The sequence below is a fragment of the Maylandia zebra genome, linkage group LG14 (genome assembly GCF_041146795.1).
Source record: "Maylandia zebra isolate NMK-2024a linkage group LG14, Mzebra_GT3a, whole genome shotgun sequence".
Taxonomy (NCBI): domain Eukaryota; kingdom Metazoa; phylum Chordata; class Actinopteri; order Cichliformes; family Cichlidae; genus Maylandia; species Maylandia zebra.
The window spans coordinates 31763503-31786823 of NC_135180.1; the positions used below are offsets into that span (position 1 = coordinate 31763503).

A 23321-nucleotide genomic window follows, 5' to 3' on the forward strand; every position below is an offset into this window, starting at 1 on the left:
AACAACATTTCAAAGACTCTTTTTGACTGCCGAGGCCGGTGGGTTACCTTTATCTTGCTGCATAATTTATGCTCAGCGGGAAAAGTTTCAGAGTTCTTTTTTGATTTGTTTGATTGTTTTTTATTAATTTGTTTTTTTGTAAAACAGTGTCAGCAGAATACTTAGCTCATTTTTCATTTTAATTCTGTTTGTATTACCTGTCACTATTTAATATGTTTGCTCAATTATTAAGGTTATGTTTTGATTTCTTTTGCAATGTCTTGAAGGCATTTGTTGACTAAACATTCTGTTCAGTCTGTAGCTCCAAAAAAGCTGACAATCACTTTTTTGACAAGTTGCATCAGCCTGTAAGCATTACTTTATACATAAAAAATAAATAAACAAATTATAAAAGAGAGGTTTGGTCGAGGTTTTGCGCAAGATGGAAGATGATCCAGCAACTTCTGGTGTTTCGTAAATACTGAAAATTAAATGCTGTTCAATTTGAGTTTAAAATAATGGGCCTGTTTCCTTGACTGAGGGCACAAGTAAGTAAGAGCTCTATAATTCAGTTTAAAAAAATAAACAGTGTGCTGTAACACGTCATATCACATTCATCACAAAGCATCTGTGCCATCTTTGTGGTGTCTCACTTGAGTACATCAGTGAGTTGGAATCAAATCAGATGGAGTAACACTGCAGAAAATAACAGGCTGCAAGTCATTCTGCAAGTCATTATTCGGTGCAAATAAATTCAAATTCTTAAACCAGGCAAAGGTGACCCCTGTTGGCCATGCAATTGAATAAAAAAATTAAGCTTAAACATATTCGTGGGAACACAAGTTACACAAGATGTTATGCTGAAATTCCAGTTTGTGAAATATTACTATCCCATTCAAATTCATTCCACAAAAAAATAATAGCTGTCTTTCTCAACAATCATCAAAAACAGATGTGTGGTTTTGGAAATGCAGACTAGTGTTGTAAAACATATCATGTGTGATGTATAATGCTGCCTGTGTTATGAGGATGTCAGATATTCTGAGAAAGAATTGAGCTCAACCACCAGTTGAACTGCTGGATGTTCTCTTTGCAAATCAAGAAGAATAGACGCTGAACAAGAGGGGAAGGCTGCAAACCAAACACCATGTGACAAAATAGGATATTCAGACCACATAGCTCATTTTAACCTATAGCACTGGTTACTTATCACATCAAAGTCAGCTTTTAGATCTGTTTAGGCAGCGTCTGCAAAAGTTTGCTGAGAGAATAACTGAGAAAAGGCACCACTGTGGTTAAAAACCAGATACACTTTAAATAGGATACAAATCTAAGCCACAACTATGTCTGCATGGCTCAGCAAAATGTGTGTTTTCCCTAACTTATTATGCTTTAGTTAAATATAAAAAACTAGAATAAAGGCTGTTGGAAACTGTGTATCTTGCATGGGATTTGCAGCATTTGCAAAGCCGGAGAGTTCTTGGACCCCACAAGTTTAAGCAGCAGGTAGAGCTTGTCTGCATGGGGATTTGCAAACATGCATAAATGAAAAGGATGTAAAACTCATACACAGCATGAGGGCCATTCCCTCATAGGTCTCTCTACTTCTTCTTTGTAGTCCAGACTACACAAATCTTTCATTTCAACTATTTGAATTCAACCGGCCCACTTTCATGACTGGATTTTGCATGCTAGCAATGCTATGTGTTGACAACCACAAACACATGTGGATGGTGGAATGTGCGAGCACTAAACGGAGCAGAAAAAAAGGGGTTTCTATCTTTCTGCCTATCTTGAGTTTGTGTTTCTCGTGCAATGACGAAATCTCATCCTGAATACACCCACTGTAGTCAGAACCATCCTGGAAGGTGGTTTTTTGACCAAGTCTGAAAAATGGATGTAGTCTAAAAACTATTGCTGGTGTGATCCCAGTGCAAGATGACATCTGGGGAGGGATTAATCATTGATTGGTGACAGGCTTCATTATTGTAACATTCAATAATTCAAGCTTGAGCAAAATTCTGCAGATTGGATTAAAACTTGTAGCCTGTAAGAAAATGTGAATTACATGATTAAATAGGTGCCTGGTGGTATGAAGAGTTTTCTAGCTTTCTTAAATTCTTTAATATTTAAGCACCCCCCCCCCCCCCCCCCCCCCCCCCCCCCATCTCTCTCTGTGTGTGTGTGTGTGTGTGTTTGTGTGTCTGTGTGTGTGTGAGAGAGAGAGAGAGAGAGAGAGAGAGAGAGAGAGAGAGAGAGAGAGAGAGAGAGACTTAAGGCAAAAGTGAAAGATTTGGATCAAAAGTGTTGTAGACCGGCGCCCTCTTCTTGAATATTAAAATCCTGAATATTAAAAAATACTTCTAAGAGAGTTTTCACACCTAGCCGTCAAGCTAAAGGCAGACAGTATAAAAGAATAAGCTAACTGGTTTTTTTTACATGTTTAAGGGATGTAAAATGTCGCAAATTTTATGAAATGTGCATGTGCTTTATGTAAAAGACGGAGGAGACAAAATACATTTTATTTAACTTACATGATAATGCGGAACTAAATTTCAATAGCGAACGTTTCTGGTCGGATGACAATTCCGTTGTACCGCGTTCTGTTTACAGAGCAACGTGGGTGACAACACATCCATGGCAGGATAGTGCATAAAAAAACTCACGTTAGTGGTAATTGTTGTTTGTATATAACAAAATGGGTAAAAAGCGGCGCAACGACGAGTCTGCTGAGTCAGACACTCCGCGGAAAAAAGAAACGATTCCGGAGTTCAATGGGACAGTTTTTAAAGCCATGCTGAAGGACCCGACCACAGCCATGAAGGGTGAGTGATAGTATGTACAAATCATCAGCTTGAAGTAATAATATTGTGTTATGCATTCAGTCAACTATGCATTGTTTTATCGGCATCCCGCCTTTGCCCCCTCCTTTTTTCGTCTGCAGGACTGGAGAAGTTTATATCGACCGCTAAGAAGTTGCCACGGTCCGACCTGTACGATGTGGTTGAAGGTTATATTAAAATCTCCATGGAGTGTGCAGAGATCTTCAAATTGCTCGAAGGAGAAAAACACGTAGAGAGTGAGGTAAGCTTTAGTTTCTCAGCGGACGGCTCTGGCCCGGCTCACTCTTTCTGAGGTTTCTGAGTTAAACTCTGATCGTGTTTCCGTACAGATGATGCTGATTTTTGGGAGCCTGGAGGCGATCCTTCTAAGGACAGCCAGTGACCTCTCCCATTTCAACATGGTTGGCAATGCCATTGTGAAGAAGACCGTTTTCAGCTACATGAAACTCCTGCAGGGGTCTTTCCGTTCAGCAAACCACAGGTTGATTTGTGGATTTCAGTAGAGCACAATGACACTCAGTTTAAAACCATTCTGGCCTCAAAACCAATGTTGTTTCCCTTTGAACACAGGTTTATCCGCCAGTGTCTCGGTCTTCTGTGCGCCTTGGTCACCCAGGGTCCAGAAGCTGCCAGAGAGGTCTTAAGTCACCTTCACATTAACAAATTTCTGTCTGGATTGGCAAAGATGAAGGATAAGCAGGTGCGATGCAGTATTTGTCCACAGGGTTTATGATGTGCATCAGATTAGTCGTATTCTGTAGATAAATCTTTTCTGGATATTATAATTTTACAGGGTAGACCTGATGTCCGCCAGGCTTTTATCCAGTTTGTGCTCTCTTTCGTGGTGTCTGGTGATAACGCAACAGTCGGACAAATATTAGAAATCAAAGGTAATATTTAGATATAAATTATAATTTATGCAGTGGACTGTCTGTGAGTAACATGTTCATTTGGTGTGTTAGAACTCCTGCCAGTGATCCTGAATACAGGTCTGAAGGAGGACCGGATGTCCACAGTCAACCTGATTTTGTCCACATTGAAAACTAAAGTAAGTACTAGTCCAGGACATTTGAGATCAGATCATGGATTTAGTAATAAGATGTATTCCTTTCTGTCTTTCTGTAGGTTGTTCTAAACAAAGCCATCAGTAAAACACAGAAAGTACGTTTCTTCACACCTGCTGTGTTGGCCAGCATCGCGTCGCTGTATAAATGGAATGGGATTGCAGATGCAACCGTGGATGATGACAGAGTAGGTCGCTTGTTGTTTTGCTGTTTTGTGTCAAAAGAAACAAAGATTGTGTCAGGTCAGTTTACTTTAACATGTCCAAGTAACGTTTTTATTTAATTACATGATATTTTTAAGATGTCGGAAAACACTGAGCTTTCTGGGATGACAGTCATCCGGGAACTCGCTCACAGTTTCCTTCTTGATCTGTGTTGCTCCCGTAAGCATGGTATCAGCTTTCATGATGTCAGCTTTGGCACAGCTGGCAAGTAAGTCATTAACATTCCAATTTCACATTGTCCTTTTCTGAGAACTTCTCATGTGGATCACTGGATTTTACTTCTTTGCAGGCCTGGTAACATTGTTTTGCTCCAGTTTTTGGTGGGGCTGAAACAGGCGACTGAGGATGAACTGGTGGCAGATCTGGTGGTGAATGTGCTGAAAGCTACCCCCGATATTTTGTCCAGATACTTCAAGGAGACTCAGTATGCACATGCTCCGCGCCTCAAAACTACTTGGCAAGACAATGTGAAGCTTCTTAAAAAGGTAACTGTTGGTGGTAAAAGTGTTAAAATAATATCTTATCAGTTTTTAGATGGTAATAGTCACCTTTACATTTCTATATCAGATCTACGAGGCCCAGCCAGAGATTTCCACAGTCTTTCAAACTCAGGAGGTCATCCCTCTGCCTCGCTTGCTCTCCATGGTGATGGTGATATCTCTTCCTCCAGTCTGCAACAAGAGCTTCTTCACACAGGGCCTTATTGTAAGTGACTGAGCCTCATAAAATAAACTTATTACTGCAGTAAAGACTGAAAACTTTTTTTTTTACTTAAATGTGTCTTCTCTGATTTGACAGCTTGCCAATACAGGAGCACACCTTACAACCCTGTCGGTGGTCAATTTCATCTTGAAAAGAGCCAGTAAGAACATAGAGTATCTTTTGGATAAGTCTGTGTGGTGCAGCTCAGACCTATACACTGCTGAGATGATGGAGGATTTAGTGCAGCAGTACAGGGAGATGCTCGGCAAGGTAGGTTCAGGAAAGTGCCTTAATAAAAGCAAATGATCCACCTTTAAAGGCTCGAATCATTGTTCATGCTCTGTTCCAGATTTTGCCTGACATGACAAGCATAATTGAAAAGTGGCAGTCACTTAGCAAGAAGGAAAAAGCTGGCTCTGAAGAAAAAAAGGATAAAAGCGAAGGGGATGCTAAACTGACTAAATGCAAAGTGCCTGGTAGTAGCATTCACAGTACATGATTATTGTTTATTCCAAGTAATCCTATTTTTTTTTAAAAACCCAAAAGGATCTGAGTTGATTGTCTTGTGTGCTTTATTTTGAAACAGCTGAAGATACAGCTGAGGTCATTTTGCTGAAGGCTCTGATTCTTCAGGTCCTATGCCTTTACCAGAAAGTGGTGCCGCATCTGGTTAGCCAGTGCAAATTTGACTTCAGCAAGCTTTTAAAGGGTAATGTTTTTGGCATTATTAAGCTCCAACTTTTGCTTTTTTAAAGCTTATTTTTTCCAATAAATGGCTTTTGACACTGTTTTTTTTATCTGTCCAGGCATTGTGTCAGAGAAAGGAATAAAGGATGAAGTCCCCCCAGTTTTGCAGCACCACGTACTGCAGTTGGCCTTGGATCTTCCCGCAAGCAAATTCTCCTGGTTCCGTATGCAGGTAAGGAAGTTAAATTCTCTGATTTATTTTTATTTTTGGTTTAAAACACATCTATTCTAAATAGTTTTTCTGTGTTTACAGGGTGCTGCAGATAAAGATTCATCATCTGGAGAGAAATCTGTATTTTACCTGCTTCTCAAGATGTTTGTGAGCAGCAGCAGCAGCCACCTGAAAGCCTCCACACAGATGCTTGTTCTAAAAGTAAGGAGCATTTTGCCTTTTCCTCTGTGCTTCCAGTCTGCATTATATGAGACATACTGTATATATTTAGATATTTGAATTAGTGCTTATTTATTCAAGATTGGTCCACTTAGGCAAACAAACTGTAAGCATGTTATATTTTTATATACGAGGGCATCATTCCTGGAGGGATTATATGTATGTTAGCAGATATTTATCTTTTGTAGGGTACAGTTCAATCCTCCATTGAACTTTTTTAAGTTAATGAAATCAGAGCAGCTTAAGCTAAAGTCTTTTAAGGATTTTATTTTAAGAGGTTTATATTCGTGTGGACAAATTTCCTCCTGCAGCACTGCTAAAGCAATTGGTGTCCTGTGTTGTATTTAGGTACTAAAGGACACTGGTGTGTTCGAGCACACCTGGACTGAGCTTGAGCTCTGGCTTGAACAGCTGGCCAGACTAGAGCCAAACCAGCAAGAAACTGTTATTCAGTTCTTGGAGCGGGTAAGTCTTCCAGTTTTTATTTCTTCCTACTTTTCTACATAACCGTCATATTGGAGGTTGGAAAAAATAAAGGTTTTAATCCTTATGCCTGATAATAAACTCTTAAAATCTGTCTCTTGCTCTAGGTGTTGGTTAAACTGGTGTGCAGCTCCTATGAATACACAGATAAAGTGGCCAGCCTGGTCCAGGAAGCAGGTTATCTGCAAGCGAATCTGAGTAGCCAGGAGGGTGACACAGCCAGTGTCCCAGTTTCTCACATAGATGGTCAGCATTTAAATGTGGAATCAACGCTGAATTCTTTAGGGCTCAAGTATGTCCGTGAATGTTTATGCTTTTTACTTTTTCATCTCAGATGTCATAGACATGCTCGATATCATTATGGAGGCCAGTGATGGTGAGTTGGAGGAGTTCGGCCCAGCTGTAAGTGAAGATCTCATCATGCAAACCTTCCCCTTCAGTGCCCTGGTACCTGCTGCCCTGGAGGCCCGAAACAAGCTGCCAGCAGATAGTGGTAAATGATTTCTGCCTCACTTGTGACAAAGAGTGAAATCACAAATTTGCAAAAAAACTTTTAAAGCATGAAATTTGTTATGCAGTATAAGAAGTACAACTTTAAATATAGGGCCAGATTTACTAAACGGGACAAAATTGCATGTGAGTGCAATCACAGACACAGTCAGTTCATTTCAATATCAAGCTCGGAAAATAATACGTTTTCTCCGCATTAAATATCGCTGTAATTAGTACTAAACTGTGTGTCGCAAACTTTAGGAACTTAATTTGCTTGATTTAAATATTCTATTCCTGTATTTTGCACTTTGTGAAAGAATCTCCAACAAACACATTTGCAACAAAATCTCTGAGTTCCCATCTCTTGTAGTAATATTGGCAATCACTGCGCTCTCTTTGTAAATACATTGTGGGTTTTTGTTGTTGTTGTTTTTAATGCCAAAACCCAGTTTAGTGAATCTGGCCCATAGCCTGTAATTAATGTTTAAAAAGACATTTACCCATTCTGTTCATGGACACTTTGATTGAAAAGTAAATGTACTGTGATCTATGATGTTTGTAACCATCTGTCTTTGTGTCTCTTAGGGATGGTATATGAATACTTGGCTGCAGTGCTCTCAGATGTGCTGCACTGTCAGAGAGAGCCGCTCCCTCTCTGTCTGGCTCTGCTGCAGTACGATAAAGAGTTTGTCTCCTCTGAATGCTTTACCTCTCCTCATTCAGCCATTGTATGTTTTCATCAGTATTACTCCAAGTGGCTACCACAGCAGTGCCGTGAAGAATTGGTGGGTTTTTAGTGATACAACGAGATTGCCTAATCAGACATGGTTAGACATAGTACTTGGACTAATACTCTTGTTTATTTTGTTAGTTCCGGTCTTCTGAATGCCATGCAAAAGGATTATCAGATCAAACATCATACACTGCACTGATGAAAGCTGCCTACATCCAAGGTCCGGACACTTTGCTTAAGGATACCTTTAGGAAAAGTGCAGAAGAAGCTTTAGCTTCCCTTTCTCTGGCAGAGTTTCCAGTTGCAATCAAGCAGATATTACTCTACATCAGATCAACTGTGGAAAACTTTGGACTGGTAGGTGCGCAAAACAAGCCCCGTCCTCCTCACATTGTTGAATATGCAAACAGTGCATCATTTCCCTCTTCACAGTTCTCTAAAGACGTAGGAGCTTCCGTGTTGAGGACCTTCATGGAAATACTCGAAAAGATGGTGATCAAGCTCCAAGGCTTTCAGGAGGCAAAAAACTCTGAACTAGCTGTAGAGAAATGCCAAGAAGGACCAGACCTCTTTCTGGAACTTAACCAGTCCTCCACGGTTGAAGTTAATATTCAGCAGGTTAGAAAAATAATGCGTTTACTGTGTTTTTTCAGACTTTGCAATATTCTCCTTTTTTGGAGGGAAGGATTTTTTTTAATGAAACTCTCTCTCTTTAGATCCTTCTTTCAGCTCTTGGCTCCATCTTCAAGCATCCATATCTGGAGCAGTGGTTTCTGGCTCTGGAGCTATCTGCCATGCCTCCTCACTCTCTAAACCCTGTCAGACTTAAGCACTTGTGTTCACTGATGACAGATAATATTCTGGTCCTCCTGAAGCTCTGTGCCCCTGTTCTTCAAGAACTAAATCATCTAGAGCTTCTGAGGAGCTACATGGGAGCTTTAGAAAGAGCTGCTCTTCAGGAATTGGTGGAGAAGGGCTCTAAACCGGCAAAGAAACACTCCAGAACTTTCCAGGGCCTCCTGTCTCTGCACAACTACATGGATTCCGGTAATTTGAGGGAAGTTGTCTCCAAGTTGCTTCTCCTCCCACACAACAGCCTCATCTCCCCCAGTAGCAGTAAGGGGGCAAATTTTGAGCTCAGCATTTACGGTCAGGCAGCTCTACAGATCCTCACAGAGTGTAAATATACGGCCTCCCAGGACCATGGCACATTTCTGACACAGGCACACCTCTTTGGTCTGGGCACCCTGCTGCTGTCCTGTTCCAAGCCTGCACTGGAGGCATTCTTGCTCCAGTTTCTATCCAGTGAGCCAAGCAGTGCAAAACTCCTCCACACAGATGTGCTGTTGCACTGTCTCCAAAGACCACTCTCAGACTCTCTGGCTATCAGCTCTCTCCTGCTGCAGAACTGCTCCACTCACCGGCTCCGGTTTGAGATGTGGTGTCTTGAACCTGAAAACATGGAGAAGCTTTCTGACCAATCGGAAGCCTTCCTTCCACTGATTAATATGTACTTACGTGTGGCAAGCAGAGAGGACCCAGCCAGACCCAAAGATGGTACGTACTGAAACAAATAATTGTTACTCTTTTATCTCGTATTGCTATATATACTAATTGAGGTATGCTTGGTTGCTGCTGTTTCATAGTGCAAAAAGACATTTTGAAAGCCTTGAAGCAAGGGTTACTCGCCAAGTTCTCCCAGTGTGTTCTGGGAAACCTGACAGAAGAGTCCGGAGCCCAGCTTACGGAAACTCTAGGCAGTTTGATAAAGCTCTCTGCAAACAGCAAGGACATCGGGGATTTGATCAACAGTCTTCCCAGTGCTCTTCAAAATGTGGACAGTTTTGAAAGGTGAAATTTATAGTCGCACTACAAAACTACAAAAAATAAATAAATGATCCTGTCAAAACTTACTTGATGAATATTCTTTGCTCTTTCAGATGGCAACTAGTAGATGTTATCAGTGACAAGCTGGCTGATTGCCCAGAAGAACAGGAAAAATGGAGGAAGTCTGTCGCCACTGCAGCTATCAAGTGTCTCATTGCCTCTTACAGTCACTCGAAAGATCAGGCTACTTCCCCATTAGAGCAGGAGCACAGCATCTTAAAAAGACTACAGCGAGTGCTAGTGGGTTTACTTCACGCATACATTTTGTAAGTTTTAAACTTTTTGCATTTCCTAACTTACTTTCTTTATACAGATATCCAAAGAAGACATCACTGCATCTGAGTGGAACAATTTTGTCAAAAATGGACTAAAGTAGGTTATCTATTTAAATCCATTTTGCTATTTAATGTTTCATAACTTTTGCTGAGTGACTGTAAAATATTCTTAAATCTTTCAGATATCGCTACAGAGATCACCACTTCCTGAACACTCTGAGTAGCCTGTTGGAAGTGATGTATTGTGGCACTGAGGTTCAAAAGGACCTGATACCTTTACCCACTCTTTACACAATGATCTCCAGCCATTCTCTGTTCCTGCCCACCATGCTGGACTCTGAAGAGGCTAACAGCTGCCAGATTAAAGGTACAATGCAATAAAGATTTTTTTTTTTTAAAGATTCCAAATCACAATTTAATCACAAAAACACACATTTGTTGTCAATTTAGAAGAGTTGGTATTCCTCCTACTCTGTCTGGTGAAGAAAAGCCCGAGTGTCTGCAACATCAATCATTTTGTTGTACTTTTGGGAGCATACGGAGCTACGCTGAGTACTTCAGGTAAAACAAGAAAACCTGTTTTCTTTTTTCTTTTTTTGCGTTTTTATTGTCTTATCCTCTTATATCTTCTTCTGTTTTGCAGATCAAAAATTGTTGCTGCTTCTTCAGGAATATGAAAGAAACCAAGTCAGCCTGCTGAAGTTCCAGTAGGTTGAATTCATCTTTTTATGTTCTAAATGCTAGAAGTGTGCTTGTTTAATACAAAAACTCAGTGTGAGTTTTCAACTGCAGGTCATTGTTGTGGGGCCCAATAGCAGTGGAGCACCACAAGACCAGTAAAAGCCTGGGAGCTTCTCTGTGGAAGCAGACCAGCTCAGATGACCTGTTGGCTCTCCTCAAACCTGACAAGATGTTGCAAACTATTGCACACTTTCCACAGCAGCGCAAAATCATCCCGCAGGTTAATGTTTAACAGAATATTTACTTTTCAGATTTACACCGATCAGGCATAATATTATGACCACTGACTGATGAAGTGAATAAAACTTATTATGTGTTTATCATGCCGTATGTTAGTGGGTGGGATCAATGAGGGAATAAGTGAACATTTTGTCCTTAGAGTTGATTTGGTGGAAAGAGGAAAAATTGGCAGTTGAGGATTTTAGCAAGGGCCAAATTCTGATCCCTGGTCCCTGTTCTCCCTTCCAGCAGATAAACGTCTATAGGTCAAACTCCTGAAAAAGTTCATGCTGGTTCTGATAGAAAGGTATCAGAATGCCCAGTTTATCATAGATTGGTGTGTATTGGGCTGCACAGCTGCAGACCAGTCAAAGTGCCCACGTTGACCCTGCATGCTGTCGGGGGCACCAACAATGGGCACATGAGCATCACAACTGGACCTCGGATGGCTAGCTGCATCACTTACCTGGGGAACACCTAGCACCAGGATGCCTTATGGGGAAAAAAGCAAGCCACCGGAGGCAGCCTGATGCTTTGGGAAATCTGTAGCTGGGAAACCCTGGGTCCTGCCATCCATTTAGATGTTATTTTGGCACGTAGCACCTACCTAAGTATTGTTCCAGACCATGTACAGTTTTTCATGGAAAAAGGCCTCTTTCAGCAAGATAATGCACCACAAATGCTTTGGTTCAGGAGTAGTTTGAGGAGCACAACAACAAGATTGAAACTTGACTTGTCCTCTGAATTCTCCAGATCTCAATCCAGTCAAGCATCTGTAAGATGTGCTGGGCAAACTAGTCTGATTCATGGGGCCCCGCCTTGCAACTTACAGGGCTTAAATGATCTGTTGCTAACATGGACTCCACCAGATTCTTCAGGGGTCTGGTGGAGTCCATGCCCAGACGGGTCAGGGCTGCGCTGGCAGCAAAAGATAAGGTTATGCCTGATCGGCGTCAATTAGTGGTAAATGACACACTGCATTATATGTTTGTGTAATGTACATGTTCTTACCCTCTCTCAGGAAAGCACGGAGCCACTCTACAATAATAATAAAGTGAAAGACCTTGGGAATTTGTATGATCCGTGTTTTCTGTTGCCTCTGTTCAGCGCCATATTGCGGCCAGGTATCATATTTCACTGGTTGTCGTCACTCAGTATAATTAGTTTTAATTATCACTTCTTATATCTGTTGCGTATTTCCTCCTCTTTGACAGAATGTGTTATTGACTGCCTGAAGTTTGTATCCAGCCACGCTCTTGGAGTAACTGTAATGGCTCTGAGTAGCTATGATCCAAAGGTGAGGGCGGCAGCGTACCACGTGCTTAGCTGCTTCTACCAACATCTGGAGGGTGCTCAGTTCAGAGAAAAGAGACAGGTAAATATTAGAGACATCTTATGTGTGTGTGTGTGTGTGTGTGTGTGTGTGTGTGTGTGTGTGTGTGTGTGTGTGTGTGTGTGTGTGTGTGTAAATGTTGTGTGTTTGGAAACACTGACGGGCTTGTTTTTGTCTCACAGCTGCTCTACTTGATGGACATGGTAAAAAATGGAATTCAGCAACAGAATCAAAGACTCCCATTTGTCATGACCACTTACATCACCAAAGTGGCTCAGCAGATGCTCAAACCTGGTGTGTAACCCTGAAAACTTGAATATCTTTCTGCTGACATAACTCTTATTATTTACTAAGAGATGCTTTTTAGGTTGAAAGTAGGTTTTAGGCTAATCTATCCTGAATAAGAATCACAGTCATGGTTTGCACTTGTTTTTCTATCTACCGTTTCCTGTAATAACAAAAGAATCCTTGACCTTCACATGTTTGTTCGCTTTTCCCAGAGGACCACATGTACGTGGTGCTGAACAGATTTCTGCTATCCCACCAGAGTTTGGACTTCAGAAGAGTCCCTGAGTTTTTTAAGCTTTTCTACAGTTTTGACTTGGAGGTAAAGAAACTGGTGAAAACACTGTTTTTGTATTCTGGTGCCGTCTGGTGTTAAACATGATTGGTGACGCTTCCTTGAACTTAAATGACTATCCAAATAAACTCCTCTTGGATGAGCAACCTTTATCGGTTTGTTTGCTTAGCTCAGGCCTTTTTTTAGACTGTTATCCGTTTTTGTGAAGGGTTGAAAGACGTGGGAGTCGTGACTGTTTGTGTTTTCTTTCTTTCTGCAGCACAAGGTGGAACGTGAGTGGATTCTAAGCGTGCTGGAGCAAGGGATGAAAGATGGACACTGCTATGACCTGTGCAACCAGCAAGGCATCTTTCAGATCCTTTTAGGCTTCAGCAGCAGCCCTCTGTGTGATGAACACTTCCAGGTACACGCTTGTCTGTCTGTAGTTGTCACCATTTTTTCTAGTTGAGTTTTGAAGAAACCTTCAAGTTCAAGGTTCTTTATTTGTCACAAGCATAGTTATACAAGTATAACACACAGTGAAATGTAGCCTGACACGCTCCTCGACATGTGCAAAAATTGGGGGGGGGGGGTGTAGAGGAAGAACATTATATATATATATATATATATATACACAGACATATAGTATATACACTGGGTGAATGTGCAGTAGTAGCAGCAAGCAGGTTCATTTTAGATCAAGACAATATGTCCTAAAAAAGTTAAATCTAAAGGAAGATTGAGCCTTTCAAACTTTTGTATTACTATTGGGTGATATATTGACATTTTCAGACCAACCAGGGCCTTTATGGTTTGTTTTGTCTCACTAATCTCTCTCCTGACAGCATTTTTGTATCTGTGACTGTTCAAGGTTTGGCATGACAGCGAGCTTGTCTTTCTTGCTGATTTATGTGAATATGCTCTCACTGATATAGTTTCCTCCAAGGGCTTAGATTTGTGTCAAAATATTTACCATGCTATCAATTTCTTTCTAAGCAAGACTTGATGTCTGTGTTCTTAAATTCAACCCCTACAGCAACCAGTTTCACACGTGTATAATATGATTCTACGTAGAATAAGATTAGGATTTGCTGGTTAATTGGTTCTTGGTTGAAAACCATTTCAGACGACTCATGGTACACTCAAATGTTTCCACATTACCACGTCGTTCAAACAGTAATTTATCCATCTGTTTGCCCACTATGTTCTAGATGTCAAACATCCTGTGTCTTTAGGACATGTGCTTTCTCCTTGAATCTATTTCATAGTTACTTCTGTAATAGAAGGTTTATGGATGTACTAAAGTAGGACATGTACAGGGTTGGTGTGATAGAGGAGGATGCTGGAATATGGTGAGATCGGGGGCAAATGAGCTGCTGTGATTTCAGTCATTTCTAGCAAACTTAAAATCTGACCCCTTTGCTGCCAGCTTTGGGGGAGTTCACTATTCAGGTGGATCTCTGGGGCCAACTTAATGCAGTTGCTTTTGCCTCTCTGCACACCCAGGAACTTATTTTGTGTGATGAGAAGGAAAGAAAACATCATGCTGTACCCGGTGGATTCAGGAAACTGTTGTTTTTGGGGCTCGAAAAGATTAGAAAATTAGTTTGCATGCAGAACAAAAGTTATTATAGTTAACTACAGCTAAACATAAAATGTAAAACTGGAAATGAAAACAAATTATAGTTTACTAAAGTAAAAATAAAAACAGATTGTTTAAAAAACAAAAACTACTGAAATAATCTTTTTGAACTTGAAATGTTTGAAACTAAAATAAAAATATAGAAGAAATATCCTTAGTTTTAGTATTAATGTTAGTTTGGCACAATTTGTTATTTACTTAATATAATTAAGTTGTCTCATGAGCCCTCGATCAATTTTTGTGACTATGGATGTGAAAAAGTTGTTTTTATTGTAATAGCCATACTAAATGCTACCGTTAGCATATAACTGCTGTGATATTAATAAAGAAAAGGACTTAAACTAACGCTGAAACTGATACAATTGATAAAAATTAAAGTAAAACTAAACATTTTCAAATAATAAAAATACTAGCGGTTACCAGTGCTGCCCCTCAGCCTCCTAGTAGATGCACCTATTGTATGAATATGAAAATCCTAGGTGACTTTCTTCTTGAGTTAACGCATTCACAGAATTTTCAGAAAACTTGACCTCTGAATTTGAGGTCGAGGTCACTGAGATTTGAACTCATACTTCACCTCATTCTCAAGTTATCGCATTCACACTTATTCGTCCCGGGTGAGGTGACGACAATACCCCATCAGCATTTGACGTCTGAGGACTGAAAACTAACCTGAAACAAGCAAACCCACTCTGGAAACCTATTGAAGCTAAAATGAATTTAAAAAAAATTTAAAACAAGATAAAAACTCACTAGAAAATAGAAAAACTATAACAACTCTGTGCAGAATGGACTACACATTACTCAGCTATTACTGCGTATAATGAAAAACACCAATAATAAGATAGTTATTCATTACACTAGTAGGTTATAGAGCCAAATCCTTCACATAATGAAGAAAGAGATCAGAAAGTACCACCGTAAAGTTCTGAAAACGAACACATTTTTGAGGATAAGGTGCGTGATTCTCTGAAATGTACACAAACAGGAAAAATAAGAATATCACGTACATGTATTTCTCACTTTTTAGGCACAGATCATCAGGGTGTTGTGTCAGGCTGCTCGTGTGACCAAAGCGGCGCATAACCTCACCAAGACCTCTGGGCTCCTAACCTGGATAATGCAAATAGTTGAAAAAAGGTGAGCCTTAAATTAAGGTTTGCTGTTAAATTTTGGTTCTTTATTTTGATATTTAAATTTTTATTTTGATATTTTAATGATGATTTTCATCAGTTACATATTTGTTACATATGTCTGTTTTTAATTGACAGGAATCTGGATTGGCAGCTGCTGTGCGCCATCATCGATCTGTTTCATGTGCTGTGGTTTACGGCCCTCGGGCAGAAGGAGAAGCAGGTGGATGAAGCAAAGACCTCCTTATCTGCTGAGGAGAAACCTCAGAGCTTTGTGAAATGTCTTCCTCCGCCACTCATCAGTGAATTCTTATGTGTGGCGTCAACTATCACGAGACATCTCGGGTAATGTGTCTCATCCATCATTCAGGGCTGTTAGAAAGTCCACACCTCGGGCACTTTACCCAAAACTTTTATTCACACGTGCAGTGATGAAACCTAAGATGTCCAGTAAATGTTAACTGTCTTTTGATGAAAGATGTCATTGTTTCATCTCCTTCTGACAGGTTGGGTTTGAAGGCTGCTCAGCTCAGCTTGTTTCTACAGACTCTTTGCTCTGTGCTGAAGCATCGTGCGACTGCTCTCCATGTAAGCAAACAGGCAGACCGGCTCACGCTCCAGCCACAGCCTCTGTCCTGCACCGAAGCCCTCGCTCTGCTTCACTGCTGGGCCTCCTCGTCCCACAATACAGAACTTCTTACCCAAATACAAGCCTTGTCAGAAAAGCACAAAGTGAAGGAGGTGATGGGTGAGTGCTTTTAACAAATTCTAACATACAGAGAATCTTGTACAGTTGCCACGGTAGTCTTTGATGGACACCCTCCAAGCCCATAATGGAAAAGGAGATACTGATCATTTTTCAACCCTAAACAAGCCTTATTTAAACAGCTAATTAAAAAAACTACCAGTTGAAACTTAACAGCATGAACATGATAAACATATATGAGGTGTTTGAATGAAACTAACTGGTATAAAAATGTGGTATGACCCACTTTGTACCCATGTTTGCAGTTGTGATTAAGATACTTTGTAATATCTTTACTTTGTGTAGCTTTGATAACTACTTGCTATCTCTAAATAGTAGATACTTCATATTTGATATTTATATGGTTTTATGAATGTGCCTGATTTGCAGCCAAACTCAGAAACTTGGCCTTAGAGTTAAAAGTAAATGCAAAGGAACGGCTGACGAAAGAACAGCAATAAAAATCAGGCTTAACAAGTGTCATGTTTATAAAGAAGTGGAAAATTTAGAGTTTTGTTATTTTGCATTGTCACATTGTATATCGTTTTGTCCATATTCCTCTTTAGGGATGAGAAAGGATAAGGCCCGAGTTAAGAGCTCCCTTTCCCACGTCTATGTGCGAAAAGAAAAGTTGGCAGAAGACACAGAGACCGAAAATGAAGATAAAAGTCTTCTGACAGAGTGTAAACTTTACCTCACCAATATCTTTGTTCACTGGGAGCCTGCTTTCCAACTCTGTGAACCCCAGCCAGCTCTGCCAACAGACAAGCTGGATCCCAGCTGGCTGGCCAGGATTACTGCGCACCTGGTTACAAAGTGGTCCCTGAGGTGCTTGGTGGAGGACACGTATGATGAAAACAGGGCAAAAGAATTCTTGCTCTGGCTTGAAAAGGCTGTGATCAAACACACAAAAATTGTGGATGTTGTACTGCTTGATCTTGGCTTGAAAGCGGACCTCCTTCGGCTCTACCATCAGGCCTTTGAAGCTCACTGTCACTCCAGCATTTCAGCAAGAGCAGAAACCTTACAGCTTTTCACCAAGATTATGATCTCCTTGCTAGAGATCCAAGGCAACCTTCCAGAGCTGCATCAGGCAGTTGTCTCTGCTTGCATCCCAGAGGCCACACATGATCAGACTAGACTTGGTAAGAGCCTGCTACTTTTTCCAAACCCTCATTCTGAAATTGTAACTGATGAGTTATCTCAGTTAAACAAGTGGGATGTAGTGTTAACATATATAGTATGAAAGGATTTAAAATTGAGATTATTGTCCCGGTCCCTAGATGTCACAATGCTGCTGCTGCTGCTGCAGGAAAGTTACATTAACAAACATAATTACTTACAAAAGATGGAAGCCCTGGCAAAAGCATACTGCTTTTACACTTTTGGTAATTACCAGAATCGTTTATTTTGTCATTTTTAATCTGCCAGTATGCAAAATATCTTTAACTGAAATGATATTTTTAGGACTTAAATACAATTATTGTTATTAGCCATGGCTTTTCAAAATTACTGGTTTATAAAAGGGAAGGAACAATAGTAAAGCACATTTTTATATTTTTATTAAGATGATAAATTAGAGTTGCTTACTTGCATTCCAGAAGAGAAAAAAATAGTTTTATTGGTTAAATGATTAATTTCTGACTCCTCAGAGAAGCTCAAATGTGGGAATAAAAATGTTTGAAATTCCTCACTTGTCCTCGAAACGGTGAAATGTTGAGAACTCGCTGAAAAGGAAAAGGAAAAAGTTTGCACTTCGTGGTGCTGCATGGTCTTTGAGACAAACAGGGAAATACAGAAATTATTGTCACAGTGAGGTCGAGCATGCCCTGAAGTCAACTGCTGAACTGGTATTCACGAAAAGGCCCAGAGGAAGAAAATGAAGCAGAAAATGAAAACTTACAGAAGTGGATGTGAATCAACTTAAGATTTTAAGTACTAGAGACAGAAGGAAACCAGTGTTGATCTTCAAGTAGAGATAAATGCTTCTAGATCAGTCTGAGAAGGTCTCCACAATTACCTCCACAATTTATTCAGACAACTGAATAAAGAAGACTTAAAAGGAAGAGTAGCTGCTGGTATAAAGACATTATTGGGGCCTGTAAACATCCAGAAACATCTCGGATTTGCCAAAGAACACAGATGGTAGACTGTAGATAACTGGAAAGAGGTACTTTGGAGAGACGAATCTAAGTTTAAACTCTTGCACAGAAACTGTTTGGCTCATATACCAACAGGACAATGACCCCAAGCATACTTGAAAGCTGTGCAGAAACTATTTGACTAAGAAAAAGGAATTTAGACTGATGGTCTGATCATGTCAAAGTCCAGACTTGAATCCTTCAGAGATAGTTTGCACAAACAAAGAGAACAGCTGGAAACTATTAATTTAGTAACAAAAGAGATTGCAATGCCAGCAAGAATGACAACTCCTGTTAGGATCAAAGGATTTTGCCTAATAAATGGCATAATATTTAGTTTTAAACACGTTTTAGAGATTTCTTAAATATTCTTTTCTTTTTTTTGACAGGTGGTCTAAGAAATGGTTGAATATTCTATATTTGGTGTTTTTTAACAAAATGAAGTTATGAATTCAACTGTATATTCTCTACATTGATTAGATACTCTGTATTTGCCACATTTGTCAAAGCATGAACTAAAAAAAGAAAGCCTACAGTAATAATATATATTGTCAAACATATTTTAATCGTGATGTAGAATCCATCGTACGTAAAAATATACATTTAAATATAGAAGAAAATAGTAAATACATGTTTACATTTTCTTTTTCAGTATCTTTAAAGTCCCAAAGTGACAATAAGTTTTAATAGGTTGTTTTGTAAATGAGTTTGATGTCTTGTTTTCTTGTTTCCAGAAGCAGGGTTGTCTCTGCTGTCACTGTACATCCATGAGGTGTGGAGTGGAGCCACATCGGCTGATCTCTTCCTGTCTCATGTCAGTTTGGTGACCGGAGCCAAGTGCAAGAAAGTGAAATCATCCCAAAAGAAAGTAGACATAAGAGCCATCTGTAATGACATCATCACCATGAAGAGTTGAATATATAAATTATATGTGAACACTTAATGTGTTCTTTAAAATAGACCAAATGAGACGTCACATACTTCTGTTCAGCTGCATTTATTTCCTGTAAATAGACTTAAAATATTTTGTAAACTTTTGTAAAACCGTCTTGTCATAAAATGTTGATTTACAAATCTGTTGTCAATTTGAACGTTATTTTAAACTCATTAACCTCAAGTGTGCCTGCAAGTGTGTGTGTGTGTGTGTGTGTGTGTGTGTGTGTGTGTGTGTCTTCAATCACCGTTTTTTATTTTGAAATTTGCTGCTTTATTATTCATTTTCAGTCCAGTCCTTGTACCTGATATTTTTATAGGAATATCTTTTGTTAAGCCACCTAATTCTGACCTATGAATCATTCAAGTATAAAGAAAATTCACTTAATGATAAACTAGTGTTGTCTAAACATAACAAACAACTTGACAAAAGACTAATTTTAAATTGTATCTTTAAAAATAATTGGTACTTCTGGTTTTGTGCGTATTAATTGTCCTTATATTGGGAAGTCACAAAGAAGGAAGAGCATGTGGATGGAAGCATAACTTATGTTAAGCTATGCTTTGTTTGCAGGTGGAATTCTTGACATTGTTTCCTTTAGTATAAAACTAAGGACATATGTATCAAAATAAGACATCTAAGATTTTTGTTCATATTTTTATGTAGAGTACTGTCCCAAAGTCTTGGGCCACCCCTACACGTCTTCATATTTTGCTTGCAAGGAATCAGAAATCTAGTAATTTTTAGTCATGTTCATGCAAAACGGGGGGAAAAAAACAACAAATGACGTGACGCAGGACCTGTGAGATGCATTTAAACCTTCAGTTTTGTTCATCTACTGCTCACCAAGACCTTTAGAAATAGTCTCAGTGGAAGGGTTGCTGGCAAGAAGCCATTCTTAAGGAAGGAAAATGAAGTGAAAAGGCTGAGGTGTGACAAGTTACACAAGAACTCCTGAAAATCGGTGGCAAAGGGTCTTATGGTGTGATAAATCCAAATGTAAAATTTTTCATTCAAACCATTGTGGAAATGTATGGAGGAGGTACAACAGTGGGTGTCTATAGCCTTTTTTTTTTTTAAGTGGAGGCTCTGTCATGGTTTGGGGCTGCCTTTCAGTCTGTGGTATTTGACATCTTGTCATTAACACAGTAAAGTATTTTTAGAGTTTGATTGGCAACAACTTCATTTTTCAGCATGACAATGATCCCAAAACACTGAAAAAACACAATGAAAGTTGTGGATTGATTTGGACCTCAATGAAGAGCTTTAAATGTTCTTCAAGAAGCTTGGAGAACCATTCCTGAAGAATTCTTAAAGAAACTACAAAAAGTCAGTCATACAAAAGGCGACTTTAAAACTTGTTAGAACTATACAAAGTCTGTTTTGCCTTGTATACCGTATGTCCCTGTATGTTTACATGCTCCCATTTACCTAGTAAAATGCAAAGAAATGAGAGGTGGCTCAGAACTTTTCCAAAGTACTGTATGTACAAATTTTGAGCAGAAAGTTTTGGGACTAAAATGAAAATGGAAGGAGCAAAGCTGCCTAATATACTCTCGCTGTCCTTGTTCTTATGTACACACACACACACACACACACACACACACACACACACACACACACACACACACACACACACAGTGGTTTAAAGCTCAAAGCAGCTGTTACGTAACATTTTTTTAATGGTTAAGGAAGCCTTGAACTTTGCAGTGATCTTGCGAGATGTTAAGAATGATGGTCACTTCTTCTCATTTTAAATTTCATTAGTGCTGTTGCACCTTATCATCACATTTTGAATTTGAGTCCATCCCCTCCGTTTTTCACTATGTTCTCATAAAGATCGAGTCTCTAGTGAATTAGTTGACGTGTGATTCCTGCAAAGACAACAAGACAATTTTAAGTATGAGCAGCCCTTTAGGGATTACGCATATTGAAACGCATATGCATGTTTCAGTTAGAAAACGCACTTTAAAGGCATTAAAGGCAATTGACCTTTATACTTACTTTGGTAGGTTTCCACTGCGAGACAGTAGATTCAAAGTGAGAAAAAGACATGCCACAAAGGTAATGACGACTACCCAAAATATTATAACAACGGAATCTGGGAGGAGAATAGAAAATGTGTTATCTTCGTGTAATAAAAGCAAGACAGAACAATTATGTAAAGCGTTAAAATAAACAACTTACATTTATAGTACTTTAACTTTCTCTCATCCACAATCACGGGATCCAGGTAATCATAATAGTATTCATATATAATCCCGCTGGTAGAGTTCTCCATTCCAGCCATCTGAGAGGGAACGTGTTACTGTCTCATTCACAAAAATCAGCTAAAGAAAATAATAGCCATTTACTGCTATTTCTACCATGAATCGTCTTAGAGGAATATCCGTGAAATCCTCACCCGCGTGTGTGTTTAGCGATTCAAGTCCAGCTGTTTCTTCTGTCAGTACTACTCGTTTTGTATTTTAAAGGCTGGATGCAGTTTGCAGGTTTGGTCACAAGGGGGCAACATAAAGCCATTCAAGAAATGCGGCATTCTGGTTCTGCGCTCGATGTTTTTAAGTTCCATGCACTTTATATTTTACCTATAAATGTAATTGCTATAAGACACAGGTGTCGAACTCCAGGCCTCAAGGGCCGGTGTCCTGCAGGTTTTAGATGTGGCCTTGATGCAACACAGCTGATTTAAATGTCTAAATTACCTCCTCAACATGTCTTGAAGTTCTCCAGAGGCCTGGTAATGAACTAATCATTTGATTCAGGTGTGCTGACCCAGGGTGAGATCTAAAACCTGAAGGACACCGGCCCTCGAGGACTGGAGTTTGACACCCCTGCTATAAGAGATTTTGTGGATTTTATTCTTCAGACACCCCCATCGGGTGGGGGGCGTGGGGCGCCAGCAGGAATTAATGGGATCTCATGGAGCTCTAACCCAGCAATTGAATTTTCATTGTGTTTTCAGATACTATACACTTAGAATTTTAGATTCGAATTAGTTTTTGTTTTTTTTAGGGACGTTACAGCATCATGAGTCACTTTACGATATCCGACATTTTAGTTTCAGGCATGAAGCTAGCTGCATTGAATTTGTAACAGCAGCCTCCTCTTTAAACAAACCAGTCCCTTCTTATCAAATCGTGCACTTTTCTGTCGTTGGTTTAATTCAATTCTAATGTCTCGTTATCGAATGGGTGCCATCAAGGAAAGGCATATAGTCGTAAATCCAGAACTCGTCATAAGACTGTAAGAATTAGCAAGACGCTTGATGAGATAAATCGATAAGCAAAAGAAAATTCCCTAAAAGAAAAAAATAGCTCCACGGTGTCTTTTATTTCACACAACATTGATACGGTATTAACCAAAATAAAATGTGTCTCGCTCATTTCAGCCGCTTAACTCCATGTCATGAGCGCCGCCTGCTGTGCTTCGTGCTGAATTACAAACAACTTCTTGATTGGCTCTGGTCTTTATAAAATCATTGGAAATTAAAAAAAAAAAATCAGTATACTAGATGCTATTTTTAACAGTTTGCTAATAAGTACATATAATTCCATCTTTATTTTAGTTATGTTAAAAAATAGGAGCAGACATGCTGAAATATGTAGAGTACACAGGGACTTAAAGAACCCAGCTCTAATAAGTCGTGCTGAACTTATGACACTGGAAATTGTTTGATTGTGGACAGTTGTTCTCGTCTATAAAGGGCACTAGGTATTCACACTGACAGTTTTGGGCACATGGTCGTCATTCCAAAGGTTTGCCCATAAACTGCGACTTATCTAAAGCCGGGCCAAAAGTGCATTACCCCACAAGACAGGTTGTGGGAATTTCACCTGTTACAGTTGTCACTTCTCATCGTCTACTGTGGATTCAGTCATAAATTCCCTATGAACAGTTTAACTCAGAACAATACTCATTTTGCCTTTGCATGATAGGTCCGAAAATCAGTTAATTTTAGTAAAATGCTTCCAAAAGTCATCCAAACGATTTTTGTAGAAACATACGGAGACGCCAAATTTTCCGATAACTGTGAAGGCAGCATTACCTCGTG

The 23321-nt window shown here is 39.6% G+C and overlaps 1 protein-coding gene across 2 annotated transcripts; it reads left to right on the forward strand.

The window, feature by feature from the left end:
• Positions 1 to 2573: 2573 nt before the first annotated feature.
• On the forward strand, positions 2574 to 19407 carry urb1 (URB1 ribosome biogenesis homolog). 2 transcript variants are annotated; one of them, XM_004560581.2, is made up of 39 exons: positions 2574 to 2804; positions 2924 to 3063; positions 3152 to 3303; positions 3393 to 3522; positions 3616 to 3712; positions 3785 to 3870; positions 3948 to 4073; positions 4188 to 4318; positions 4400 to 4595; positions 4678 to 4815; positions 4909 to 5082; positions 5162 to 5288; positions 5399 to 5521; positions 5619 to 5731; positions 5813 to 5932; positions 6299 to 6415; positions 6541 to 6679; positions 6768 to 6926; positions 7511 to 7710; positions 7797 to 8015; positions 8091 to 8276; positions 8375 to 9215; positions 9305 to 9509; positions 9599 to 9785; positions 9859 to 9917; positions 10003 to 10187; positions 10271 to 10381; positions 10464 to 10527; positions 10613 to 10781; positions 11802 to 11904; positions 11995 to 12155; positions 12296 to 12407; positions 12614 to 12720; positions 12953 to 13096; positions 15345 to 15454; positions 15586 to 15792; positions 15954 to 16195; positions 16759 to 17337; positions 19068 to 19407. In XM_004560581.2, exons 1-39 carry the CDS (start codon positions 2678 to 2680, stop codon positions 19247 to 19249), a joined length of 6768 nt encoding a protein of 2255 aa, XP_004560638.2. In that variant the 5' UTR covers positions 2574 to 2677; the 3' UTR covers positions 19250 to 19407. The 2 variants fall into 2 exon arrangements, with proteins under 2 accessions (XP_004560638.2, XP_076729482.1); XM_076873367.1 differs by having other exon boundaries at positions 19071 to 19407.
• Positions 19408 to 23321: the final 3914 nt, after the last annotated feature.

Excerpts from the sequence above, each read along its gene's own strand:
- urb1 (XM_004560581.2), top strand. The coding sequence starts at position 2,678 with ATGGGTAAAAAGCGGCGCAACGACGAGTCTGCTGAGTCAGACACTCCG. Across the intron at positions 4,596-4,677 it reads ATGTGAAGCTTCTTAAAAAG|ATCTACGAGGCCCAGCCAGA; the intron begins GTAACTGTTGGT and ends TTTCTATATCAG. Across the intron at positions 9,786-9,858 it reads AAAGACTACAGCGAGTGCTA|ATATCCAAAGAAGACATCAC; the intron begins GTGGGTTTACTT and ends TTCTTTATACAG.